Source organism: Rhododendron vialii, chromosome 13a (genome assembly GCF_030253575.1).
Source record: "Rhododendron vialii isolate Sample 1 chromosome 13a, ASM3025357v1".
Classification (NCBI taxonomy): Eukaryota; Viridiplantae; Streptophyta; class Magnoliopsida; order Ericales; family Ericaceae; genus Rhododendron; species Rhododendron vialii.
The window spans coordinates 6,029,831-6,043,135 of record NC_080569.1 but is presented as its reverse complement, the minus strand read 5'-3'; the positions used below and the strand labels follow the sequence as shown (position 1 = coordinate 6,043,135).

General features: G+C 37.1%; 1 protein-coding gene across 2 annotated transcripts; it reads right to left on the bottom strand.

Annotated features, from left to right (window-relative positions):
* Positions 1–2,851: 2,851 nt before the first annotated feature.
* LOC131313679 (uncharacterized) lies at positions 2,852–11,765 on the bottom strand. Of its 2 annotated transcripts, none has more exons than XM_058342120.1 (7): positions 11,208–11,765; positions 9,532–9,631; positions 7,453–7,518; positions 6,086–6,203; positions 5,070–5,152; positions 4,197–4,258; positions 2,852–3,394 (listed from the first exon to the last, which is right to left on the bottom strand). In XM_058342120.1, the coding sequence occupies exons 1-7, from the start codon at positions 11,408–11,410 to the stop codon at positions 3,268–3,270; spliced, it is 759 nt and encodes a 252-aa protein (XP_058198103.1). In that variant the 5' UTR covers positions 11,411–11,765; the 3' UTR covers positions 2,852–3,267. The 2 variants fall into 2 exon arrangements, with proteins under 2 accessions (XP_058198103.1, XP_058198104.1); XM_058342121.1 differs by having other exon boundaries at positions 2,852–3,385.
* Positions 11,766–13,305: the final 1,540 nt, after the last annotated feature.

Genomic DNA, 13,305 nt, shown 5'->3' with positions numbered 1-13,305 from the left:
ATTATGAGTGGACAAATTTGAGCAAGTTAAAAAATATGGGCGCTACTATTCGCAGCCCTTTATTTTCTCCCATAGCCCACTATATTTCGGTAAATGGTTGTTGAAAATCATACATAACATTTCGGTAAGTAGCTGTTAAAAACAAGATTATATTTCGGTAACTACATGTCGAAAATATGTTCAACTTTCGGAAAACAACTGCCGAGCATACATTTTCGATAAATAGCTGTTGAAAAAAATATTATATTTCGGTAATTAGATGCTGAAAATCTATCTCAATTTCGATAACTAACTGTCGACTATAATTGAAAATTTTTAACGGGTTATGGGAGAAAATAAAGGGGTGCGAATAGTGGTGCCAAAAAATATGGATTGGGATTACCACCTCTAAAATAAATAAACATTGGAATATGATGACCATCATCAAAAGTCATGTTCTTTATTTGTTTATATAAAACGAAATCATAATAACTTTTATTTTGTTTGAAATTAAACTATTTTTTTGGAATTTCTGAAATGAAAAAGTTTGTTACGGTAATGCTAAAATCTGGATCAATTTTACAATACTAAATTAGAGGCCGCCCCTATTTTTTAGCCTCGGTTTGATCCCAATCCTAAATATTATTACCGAGCCCATTTAGGTTCGGTTATGTTGCATTTTGACTTTTTTGCCCAAATCGACAGGTTGAGAACATTTCCTCTACTCTTTTTCTCTCTACAATAGATATCGCGCTACACCCGACGATACAACTCCCTCTTCACCATCGCCGTCTTCGTGGACCTCTCTCTCGCCTCCCCAGACCAGCGCAGCCTTGAGAACCCCTCCCGCCAATGCTGCCGGTGTTGCTGCGGCCGAACACATCATCGTCTTCGAAGTGGCCGCCAAACACCTCGTCGTCATCTTCGAAGTGATCCCCTAAGTCCCTGACCCATCTTCTCCCACTATTCCCCCTTCACAAACTTCTAGCCTGGGTTTCGAAAATTTCGAAAAAGAAAACAGAGAAAATTGAGGAGGCTAGACAAGAGTACACGGTAGCTCAGATTTTTGTACAGTTGTAAGTTATCTTTAACCTAGGAAAAAGGCAAAGCTTTATCCACTCATGTATTGGCTCTCAACATTTTTATAGTATCGTATTATTTTTATCATTCCCATTGTTATGTATTTTGATTTTAGAATTTTCGAGACTAGGCTTTATTGTAGATTTCAGCTCTTTGTACAGATTTTCTCCTATTCAACAGAAAAATTGTACTCCATATTATAAGGATGTTGTGTGGTGAGGCTATGAGAACTGTGTGGTTGGGTTATGTGAATTGTGTAGTGAGTCTATATGAACTGTCAAAGCTTTATGTGAACTATGTGAATTATGTATTTTAGCGTGTGGTGGGGCTATTTGAACTATGGGTGGGGCTATGAGAACTGTGTGGTTGAACTATATGAAGTGTGTAGTGAGTACTCTATGTGAACTTTCAAAGTCTTATGTGAACTGTCTATGAGAACTATGTATTTTAGCGTGCGGTGGGGTTATGATAACTATGTGATGGATCTATGAGAATTGTGTGGTTGGACTATGTGAAGTGTGTAGCGAGTCTACGTGAACTTTCAAAGTCTTATGTGAACTATTTATGAGAACTATGTATTTTAGTGCGCAGTGAGGCTATGAGAACTGTGTGGTGGAGCTATGAGAACTGTGTAGTGAGGCTATGAGAACTGTGTGGAGGGGCTATGAGAATTGAACAAAAATTGATCAATTTTTGTTTGTATGTGTATTTTCTATGAGAACTGTGTTTTTTCTTATGAGAACTGTGTTTTTTCTATGAGATTTGTGTATTTGTCCATGAGAACTATCTATAAGAACTATGTATATTTCATGAGAACCGTGTATTTTCTAACAGAACTGTCTATGAGAATTGTGTATTTTATATGAGAACTGTCTATGAGAACTGTGTATTTTCTATGAGAACAATGTATTTTTTTATGAGAACACTGTATTTTTTATGAGAACTGTGTATTTTTCTATGAGAACTGTGTATTTTTCTATGAGAACTATATATTGTCCATGACAACTATTTATGAGAACTGTGTATTTTCTATGACAACTACGTATTTTCTATGAGAACTGTGTATTTTAGTATATGCTGGGGCTATTTGAACTGTGTATTTTTTAGTTCACATAGCCATTTCACATAGTTCTCATAGAACTGACTATGAGAATTGACAGTTCTCATAGTCAGTTCACATAGACAATAATATTTTTGTCCGAAACAATTCTCATAATGATAGTTCTTATGGGGACAGTTCTCATAGAAATATTTTTCATAGATGGTTCTCATAGGGACAATTCTCATAGAGACAATTCTCATACAAACAGTTCTCATAGAGAGTTCTCATAGCAAATGATGTTTTTTTAATCTTACATAATTTCATATTCAATATGGATCTTGTTTAGTAGATATCGTCCAGTAGATTCCAAAAATATAATTTATTTAAAAAATGAATATCTACAACAAAAAATATGACTTTTTAAAATTTAAACAATGTTTTAATGGTGCACCAATGGTCATGGAGCATTGGATAATTTTTCTATTCTAAATGCTATCTAGTTCTGTAGCTGATGCACGGCATGATTGGAATAAAAAATACAAATAATTGTGCATGACTAAATTAAATCCGAATCTAATTTTTAGGGCCAGCTTAAAAATTCCCCATTTTACAATTGCCAACATCTTTCTTGGTTGTCTTATTTTCCCTATAGTGAATTCTAGACCAATTTTTTAATAAAAATAAGCAGTCTTTCTCAAAAGAATTGCCTTTGACATAAATAGCACAGCACGTCGTGAATAAGGTAAAAAACTGCAAAACAGACGAGATTCTTGATGTACATTATGCGCATTCCGTTGCACTTTCACAAATTTTCATACATCTCTCACGTATAACCCTCCAAGTTGGTAACCCCCCAGAGGTTTGTTCTAAGAATTTCCGCTAAAAGAATACAAGTATCCAAGTCACGAATCAAGAGTGCCCAGAGAGTTGACAATTTGAACTTATTCACATAAAGCCTAAGGTAGCCTAAGATAAACAGCTTCAAATAACTTACAGAACCGAGAATCAGGCCTACACTAGAGGTATTTACATTAACTACTTCCTGAAAATAACAAAACGATGAAAAGAAAGGAAATGAACCGTTAAATCTCCATTTCAAACTGGAAAAAAGAACTGGGTCCGATTGCTACTTTCTGATCATCATCGAACTGATCTCAACTGAGAAGCTAGGATAATGAGTTCTTCTGCAAGGATGACCGAGGAAGGATGGAGTTAGCGAGCTCTTCGTTTAGCTTCACCGGAAGTGGTGGCATCTGCTTCATTATCTCCGGCGTGTCATTCAAGCTGCAATATCTAAGAGTGCTCAAATTAGCACAAACGAGAAACACATCACCTGGTTTATCAATGTAAAGCTATGGACAAATGCAAATGCAAGATGCGTGCATCTTGGGCAAAATTTGTGACATTAAATATGCAAAATACAAATTCTGATCAACAATAAAGAACAAATTCTCCATAGCCATTTAGGGTCCATTAAGATGTTTCGTGAAGACCAGTTCCATTCCAAATAAAGCACGTTAAGAGAAGAAAAAAACATGTGGCTTTTTACTGGTTCACGGTCCATTAAGATGCTTCGAGAAGCTCAGTTCCATTCCAACTAAAGCATTTTAATAGCTAAATACATATGGAATTTTACTGCAATGAACTATGAAGTTCGGTTTTAGACAATCAAATCGTCACTCCTTGAAGCTGCTCAATATCGCTATGTAGCATGCAGTCCGCCGTCTTCCTTAGGTTGCAAAACACACCCTTCAAATCTTAAAATAATGTTGAAAATGACCACCTCAAGAATCTCATGGAAGTGAAAACAGACAGAGTTCATACTTCTTTGGCTCCCACAGTTATCTGTGCAGAAGATGTAGAGAACAAAAAAAAGAAGAGGAAACTGGACAGGAAAGCAGTATGACTAAATATTGCAAGACTGGACAAAGGTGATGACACTGACAGCAAATAAACATCTTGATGATACTAACAGCCAAGTAAGGTTCGGAAAAAGATTCAAACGTGCAAAGCATATAAAAGATCAAGCTGATGATGAAAAAAGCAAACAAAAACAAAACAAAATTTACAGAGCACATAAAAGCATCCAACATACTCATTCAAGATCGTGAGGATGTTATTTCGAGCTTGACAGAAGAGATTGATGTTTTCATGCATCTGCAAGGAAAGAAGCAAGACAACATAGGCATCATCAATCTGCTCATAATAAAAGGTTTGTTGTGCTTTGTGCAGTAAGAAGCCAATTTCTTAGAAGGTGAGGATCGTTTTATAATCCTTTGGAACGACTCACAAACAACACAGAGTACTTCAGACCAGATGGTGGGTCAGATCTATTTCATTTTCTTCAAAGTGCCTAAAATAATAGCAATAATGATATAATCAATTTTTTGGTACCTTGTATAGTCGCATACAATTATTCCTCACATAATGAATCGTCAATAACTGTCCACTTTAAAACATGTAGCACCTAGAATATATAAATTCTCGACAATCATTTTAACATCAATGAAGATTAGAAACCACGAGACGTTCACAAACATCTAAGGGATTTTTGAAAAATAGAACAGATATCAATGTACCAATCCACGTGAACTAATAGTCATACATAAAAATCTTATGGGACTTCCATTATAAACAAACGCTGCAATAAAGTATTCACTAGATTATCAAAAGCAAACTTTCTCATTAAGAAATATTTGTAACTCTTTCAAAACATGCTTAACTGATGCAAAATCTGGCTAACTGCATAAGCATTGGCTTCAAAAACTATTCTGAGGGGAAAAAAGTAGGCCTATTCTTCTCATTTCGTTATGGAGCATTAAGCTCCCATCATGCAATTGCTTAACACAAAAAATAGGATTCACAAATAGATAAAATCTTCGAATAACATCTAACAAATCATTATAATATTTGCATCCATGCAGCCAGAAGTGAAAAGCATTGTGTCTATTGATAAGTTTTATGTTACCTTAAAAGCTGCAAAATTGGCAGAAATTTGATCTAAGGCATGGGCATTTTGCTCAAGAAGCTCTCCTGTCACACCACCAATGGCTGCAAACCACAAACGTAATGGACTTCGTAGTTATATAGGAGTAGCAGAAAGACTGTGAGGGAAATAGATACATAACTTCAATATGTACTTGAGGCCATACCGAAAAACTAAACAAGTAACAGATATTGGAAGGCAAAGATGGGCGAGGGGAAGTTCATCACAATCAAAATGAAATAATTATTAGTAAAAGAATTATGATCTCTCCCCACTCTACCATTCTTCGTCAAATTAATAACTACACCAAGTAGAAGCAGAAAAATCTGGCACATATTCTCGAATAATACACCAGTGTTTTTTAAATGATCAGCAACATGATTTCTTGGATGAGAGTGTTGATGCCATATGATAGCATATTGCCAGTCATGTCATGCCTTTTTCTTGAGCAAATATCCTTTGAATGATCTCCAACATGCTGAAAAAAGAGTATACTACCAAACACCATCTTAACTTATTTCTCATCTCAATGTCGTCTCTATCTTCATCAGCTCACGCTGTTTATAAATTATCTACTATTCAGAACCCTATACTTTCATATGTTTATAGATTATCTACAAGTTTACTACCATTCCAAATTTCTTCAAATTTCACATTTGGAAATGTAGAAGGCACAAACAGAGAACACCAGCATAGAACATCATAATTTTGTAAATGTATCCTTGTAAAGTTTATATGTAACATTATAAAGAAAGTAGCATAGAACAGAAATGACATGTCAGGAACGTTTTTATTTCTCGACAAGCCAACATGCCGGGAACTTAAATAAAGGAGATAGCAGTTGCAATCTTATCCAGAAGTTCTGCAAATCAGAAAAATGTGAACAGATATGCATACAAATATAGTTTTAAACTTTTAACATAACACGTTGCCTCTAAAGTCATCACCAACTGCCCTGGACTTCTGTCCGCAATTAGATTAGATAAGAGTGTGCCAACCTTTGTATGAGATCCCATCATCACTATCCATAGAGATCACAGGTTGGGCATATGGAGGACCACTTGAACGGTTTGTAGCATGAGGTGCTGACTTTGCCATCGGATCTGCAACTTTTTCCTAACAAAACAATGATAAAAATCAAATTAGCTACTCAGAGTGTATGTGTTACATTCTTATGTTCAATGAACAATCATGAAATATATATTAAACAAATACAAGAAAAGGGATTTGCTAAATTCCTGAATAAGCAAGAAACTTGAAACAAGTGCAATCAAGTACAGAAAAAAGGGTAGGAAGTTCCAAAGCTCAGCTGCACAAATAGAAACTTGAAACTGTCGACTTTGACATATATTATCTTCGGCAATAATTGGAAATAAAGTTATCAAAAATTGTAAAAGACTAGTTTGGTTAAATTTTTGCAGTTTATCCAACATAACCAACTAAACTTTGCTAACATAACCAAATAAATTTTGCTCAACATAATACGCTCATATCATAAATGCAATCTGTGCAACTTATCCATGACGAGCAAACTTAATTCTAGTAGTACAAGAATTCTAGGAGAGAGAACTTGTAGAAACTGAATAGGTGGACTGGTAATAACAACACTGGAAACACACCCTATAGCTGAGTTGGTCCAAGATATTAAGACATAACTTAATCCTTAAGACTTATTAGGAAGCTTGTCGATGTTACATGACCATTACTATGATTCACCACCCAACTTAAACAAAAAACAAAAAAAAGTCTGTAGATCACAATGGAGCACCCACTGTGGACAACAACGAGATATTTTGTCGATCCTAGTGAATGACAAAGTAGCCCAAATAGAGAAGTACACGGCAATTTACCGTCAGTACTTTTGAAAAACCGCCCAGTCGCCCACCAATCAAGTGGAGTGGTAGCCAAGTAGTATGCACCATGAACTCCCGTGCATTTTACAGGGCTTCAAACCTCACTATCTATAACTAACAATCTTGACTTCCACTGAGCAAAAAAAAAAGACTGATTACATATTTCAGTTAACTGACTTCTTATCACTAACTGGAAAAAAATTTCCCTTTGGAGGCGGGAGCAGAATCTTTTGTTCCCAATTACTGGTATTCCATATACAATTATAGAATTCAGCGGGTCATGCCCCCAGCACAAGTTACCTCTGGTCCTCTGCGCAAGGGCACACACATAAACAAGTATACAATACCATAAGGAGTGCTCTCTGGAATGTGTACTAATGAAATTTACAGGGCAACTACCAAAAAGTGAGAAGCAATCACAAGCCAAAGTTCAAACAACTGTAGATTTGCACATGCCTAACCTAGACATACAGATGCGTAAAACAAAGAAATGCAATTTCAGTGGAGCATACCTTTTTATCCTTGTTTTTCCTTGTAGAACTATGGTCCTCCTTCCTTCGCTTACCATTTTCCTTTTTCTGGACACAAATGGGATAAGTTACGGCTTATATTCCAAAAGCTTTTATTCAACAAAACAAAAAGCAACACTGAAGATGAATGAAGAAGCAGAAACAGCTCACAAGAAAGGAAGAGAAAGAGAACTCTTCGCTACTCCAAGTTTTCCTCTAAGGGTAGGTTGAACTAGCAAGTTACCAATTAAAGTTGGGACAGCTAGCTCAACTAAACTCAACGCCCAGGATTCATGTCCAAGCTCAAGTCTTGACCTAAATAAAAATGATATAAAGCTCAAATCAAATCCAGTAGTCCAAACATATAGTGTTCAGGCTAGCTCCTCAGTTCTCCCCAGTCCCTACTTCTTGGCAGTTATCAGCCCCTGGTTAAGATCTAATCTTGGGTCTCACTAAAAAGTGGAAAAGACAAATCTAGCATGCACTCACTATTAACACAAGGATTTCATCATCCAGGAATCCACAATTCTGGAGGCAACTTACCAACACCGAGGATCACCATCATGAGAAGCAACTTACCTACTTGCAGGGCTGCAAACGAGCCGAGTCGAGCCGAGCTTCAAAGTGTTCAAGCTCGGCTCGCAAGAAAACACCCCAGCTCGAGCTCGGCTCGAACTCGTGACGAGCTGCACAGTCTGGGCTCGAGCTTGGCTCGAGGAAAAAGACCTCAGCTCGAGCTAGACTCGCAAACAGCTCGAGAATAGAAGCCACGTTGGCTGCGGGGAAGGATGGAGCAGAAGCCAGCTTTATAGAGAAGTTCGCACTTCTCCTTTCCTTTAGGAAGCGATGTGGGACTAAAACAAGGGAACTAAAGGAGAAAGAGAAGCTTACCCATTTGTCCCACGTCGGCAGATTTAAGTTGGAGAGGCTTCCAAAGCTCTATAAAACCTCTGGTGGAGGCTATGTACACCTTTGTTCCTCTCCTTATCTACCCATAGTTTATCATTTCGAGTCCAGATCTTGGGAAATACAAATGTAATCGAGGTAATATATAAAAATTTAAGATCACATATTATAAGGTTAGCTTGCGAGCCAACTCGAGCCGAGCTCCGGCTGGCTCGAGCTCAGCTCGTTAAACAAACGAGCTGGACACATTAGCTCGAGCTTGTTTATTAAGGTCGCAAGTCCAGCCGAGCCGAGCTTCAGCCGCTGGCGAGCGGCCCTGTTCGTTTGCAGTCCTACCACCTTTCGCGTTTCCTAAATCACCAATGATCACAACCTAGAAGTACGACACGGTCGACACCAAGCATAGGCCAATTTCTTTTTAATAAATAGAATAGAGTACCCACGAAAAGGTAAGTTACATGCAGGATTTGGTGCTTCATCAACCAAAGAATTGGCATCACAATGTTCGAATCAAAGAAATATCAAAACATTAGAAGAAGAGATTAGGACCCGGTAACTTAGTAAGGACAACACTGAATTAAGAGTTAAAAATATCGAAAAATCAACATATTATTGCACTCATGTTTGGCCAGAAAGTTACAAACAAAACAGGGCAAATATGACAATGCAATCGGACAGTTTATTTCAAATGGAAGGCCCGGGGCCACTCCGAGGAAAAAGCTACTCTATTAAGCAATGAAGAGGATGCAACTGATAAGCACAAATATTAACTAAATTTCATTCCACTTGCTTAAGAACAATTTTTTTTTTGGTTTTCATAAATTCTTCTGAACTAGCTGAATACAACTATACAAGGACTTCCTAGATGAATGAAAGGTAGACAATCCACATCAACCACAGAGAGTAAAAAAGGAAAAAAGGTGCACACTTTTAACCTAGGGCAATCACCCAACGAATGGACAAGCTCCAAGGAGAGAGGAGAGAGGGGGGCAAGAACCATCACCAAAGAGTTACAAAGTTTAAGTTATAGCTACAATTTAGCCTTAAAGAGTTCCAAAGGGTATAACAAAATTAAATAACCATGTCAACGAAGCTAAAAATTGAAAAGAAAATAGAAAGGGAGTGATAGAAGGACCAAGAGAACAAAAAGATCTAACTAACAGAAATAGAACTTACATTCATCCATCTACAACGAAGCGCCACATCCCTAACCGTCTTATCTTTTAACTCCATTGCAATTTTTGCATACCGTACAATGTTCCGCTCTGAAGCATATCTGCACAGGACGCATTCCCCAAACCAATAAATTAACAACACTCGTGCATTATTAGTAAAGGAAGCAACAAGAAGTTAAGAACTACTAGAAAAAAATGAAAAAGAAAGGCATACACAAGGCTTCAATTCTTTAGCTGCTAAACCAAGTTGACCATGTAATAGAGCACAAGCTGATACTTGGAACCTTTAAGGTTGCAGTGTTTAAATTAACGTAATTATTCTGAAAGAAACCTCACAACTATAAGTCCCAAAATGTTGGACCTGAAGTAGAATCGTTTGATGCATACTGAAGGCCCCAAATCAATTAAGTTGCTTGCAGGAAAGAGATATTTGCACAAACATTGAACTGAATTATGTTGTAGACTGAGCATTTGCTAGCAAAAAGATGATAGAGGCTGTAAATCAATAAAGATTGATCATAGATCTGCTTCATGGGCTCACTGGTTGGGTAAAACAAGGATCCCTGTATCTTGTGTCACTTATGCATAATGGTTTCATTAGCAAATCCAACTTGATGTAGATCTACTTCAATCTTTTCTTCTATAGCAAGTTGGAGATTAATAAGATCGGGAAAAATTTGATTAGCCTTTCAATATAAACTAGGGGTTGGGGGCACTCACTCCGTGCGTGCAAGTGCAAATATGTGGGGAGTGAGAGTGGGGGTGCGTAGGAACACCTTTCTTGGTGGGAACGGTTGTTATGAAGCTGGCTCGCACTTTAAATTTACCAAACTACCCCTTTAAACTGCCAAGATGAGACACAAAAAAAACCTAATTTTCTCCTCCCTTTTTCCTACTTTCACATCCCAGATTTCAAACTAATCTCAATTCAATATTTTTGCCATTTTAGCTTTTGCATAATACGATTTACACTCGCATCACATGTGCCCGAGAGGCTAGTGTAGGTAATATTCCAAAGGGGTTGCAAATGGATCTGTTTGTTCACCAATCATTGATGGTTCTAAAACCGCTAAACCTACCTTGCATGCGATAGTACCTAGAATAACTATTGGGAAAAAATATACATATCCATCATCTATTATCTCTTATCTATCTATTACAAAGGGAACACCCTCTTGGTGTGAATGGCGGTTACGAAGCTGGGGCTCACACTTTTAATTTCCTAAACTACCTTTTTAGCTGCCTAAAAGAACTGTCAAGAAGAAAAAAATTTGATACCCTAATTTCCTTTTCACTCTCTTCTACTTTCACATCTCAAATTTCATTAGAGACTATTCTCAATTGAAAGATTTTCCTCGTTCCCCCAAAGTACAATTTGCACACTTAACACAAATTGGTTTGGGTCTCTAAGCCTGCCCTCTCCCAATCCTTTGGGCTATGTATTGGGGGCATGGTTTCGCAGCAAATCGTCCCTCAGCTCTTCTGTTCTTGGAGGTAGGGGCCACTATTTCAATGGTATTATGAGAGCATACACTTTGTGCATATATTGCCAAAAGTTAAGTCTGTCTTCAATCCTCTCCACCTTGGAGACTAGATGGATTTTGTTATTATTGTTGTAGTATTGCGTGTGCCCGGAAGTATGTATGTATATATAGAGAGAGGGGTAGAATTACTGACTTGGTGAGCAACTCCTCCAAAAGGGACTGCTCGTCGGCGGTCCATTCGACGGAGATACCGGGGTTGTGGCGGAGGGCAGCCTGGGTGGCCGCCACAGCTGAATTCTCGTGGGGCGCAGAACCACCGTCGTTGGCCGCGGCCCCGTTCCCATTGCGTGAGCTTTCTTGTTGATTATTCCCAGAAGGGTTCGCGCTCGCAGCCATCCACCAATCAACTGGATCGAACCAACCACACAAAGGGTATTAAAAAGGCAATTTTAAGTTTCCTTTTCCAACAACCTCTTTCCCCGCCGTTCACGGGATGCTGTGGTGTTTATGTATCTCTACAGACAGCGTGTGTTTTGTCTATTGATGAATCTTTTGAATATTGAAGGAACTAGCACCGATTGACGACGTACTGTGGCTGGATATACGAATACGACGGAGATGAGAGAGAGAGAGAGAGAGAGAGAGAAAGAGAGGAGAAAATCGATACGGAATTGCGTGGAGGATATTTGGGCTACCTAAAATTATACGGGGGAAAAATTAGCAGCCCGACCACTGGTACCGATGGCGATCAGGAATGAAAAGTTAAAAAGGTTGGATTAAGTATTCATAATATTAAATTGAATTGAGCTGATTTTTTGTGTCGCTGATTGAAACATAATCCAAAATTTATTAACAGATTAGATTATTTGTGTAAAATTTGTTCATAATATTCATAATATTAACACGACAATTTACACAATATATACATCACTCGATTGGTATCCTTAACATATGTGAAAAACTAGCCCGGTACATCGTGTGGCGGACCTAGTGCATCCGGCACTTTGTATATTGGAATGGGATAAGTTGGACTCGAGGAGACATTTTAAATTTAAATCGTTCATAGTTGTAATTAATGTATAATCTAGATTTAGGCTGTCCCGATCCGAACTCTTTATATTCCCCCATTACGTACACGCACAGGAGTGAATACCTCCGGACACAAAGGTGTTTGGAACTATACGATCTGTGCAATTCTGACATTTACTGTTGGGATTCACGTACATGAAACATACCATACGATGTGTGTTAGAAGCACGTACATCGCACGGATACATCTGTTTCTAAATTTGTGTATTTTTGTGTCCGCGTCCGCAAATTTTACTGTTACAAATTTAAAAACTTGTTAGTCCTAGATAATTTCATGATTTCCTCTGCTCGAGCCGCCATGAACACTTCCGGATATGTATGCCACCTAACCAAAGGTTCTTCCCCATAGTATTTTTTTTCCCCTGGGAGAAATCTTCCGAGTATTTTTGGACTACCTATAGTATCAAAAGTCTCCCCATCTAAATAATTTGTCGCAAAAACAAAATTAAAAAATATATAAAATTACTAAAAATCCTATAAAATTTATTAAGACGAAACAACCTTATTTTTCTAATTTTCCTGGTCGACATGAATGATTTATTCTAAAAAAAATTTAGAAGAAAATTACTTAATAAAAATCACTAACTGACAGTGATCTCCTTTTTTTCTTAGGAAAAATTAATTTTATCCGTACTCACCCTCAATGTTGAATGCTTTTGTCCTTCTTATGTTAAATTTCAGGTCTTCCCATTGCCCGTATTAGAATATCGTAATCATATTGCCTTGTTCTCTTTACTTTTTGAAAAGAATTTTTCAAAATTCCCCCTAGATTCTCCATACTTTCAACATTTCTCTATCTATCTCTCTCCACTTATTATCTCTACTATTTTTCAAAAAAAATTTCATAATACAAACCAAACACAGCATATCTTAATCATATCATGAATTATATGATTTCCTTGATTTTTTTTCGATCAGCAAAAATAAAAGATTCTCCTATACATAAAGAAACCCTATAGTAACACACCACAAAGGTCCCGTTCGGTTTTTGTCCTTATTCATTTTTTTTTTTTCGTATTTATTAGTTTTTCATCAATTTTTTTGGGATTATTGCATAGTCATGATGAGAGAAATCTAAAAAGTAAAAAATTATTATCGAAATCTAATTTTTTTTAATAAAGACGAAAAAATTGGCTTATTGGCTTATTTTTGCCTTTATTCAAAAAAATTAGGTTTCGATCGTAATTTTTTACTTTTTAAAT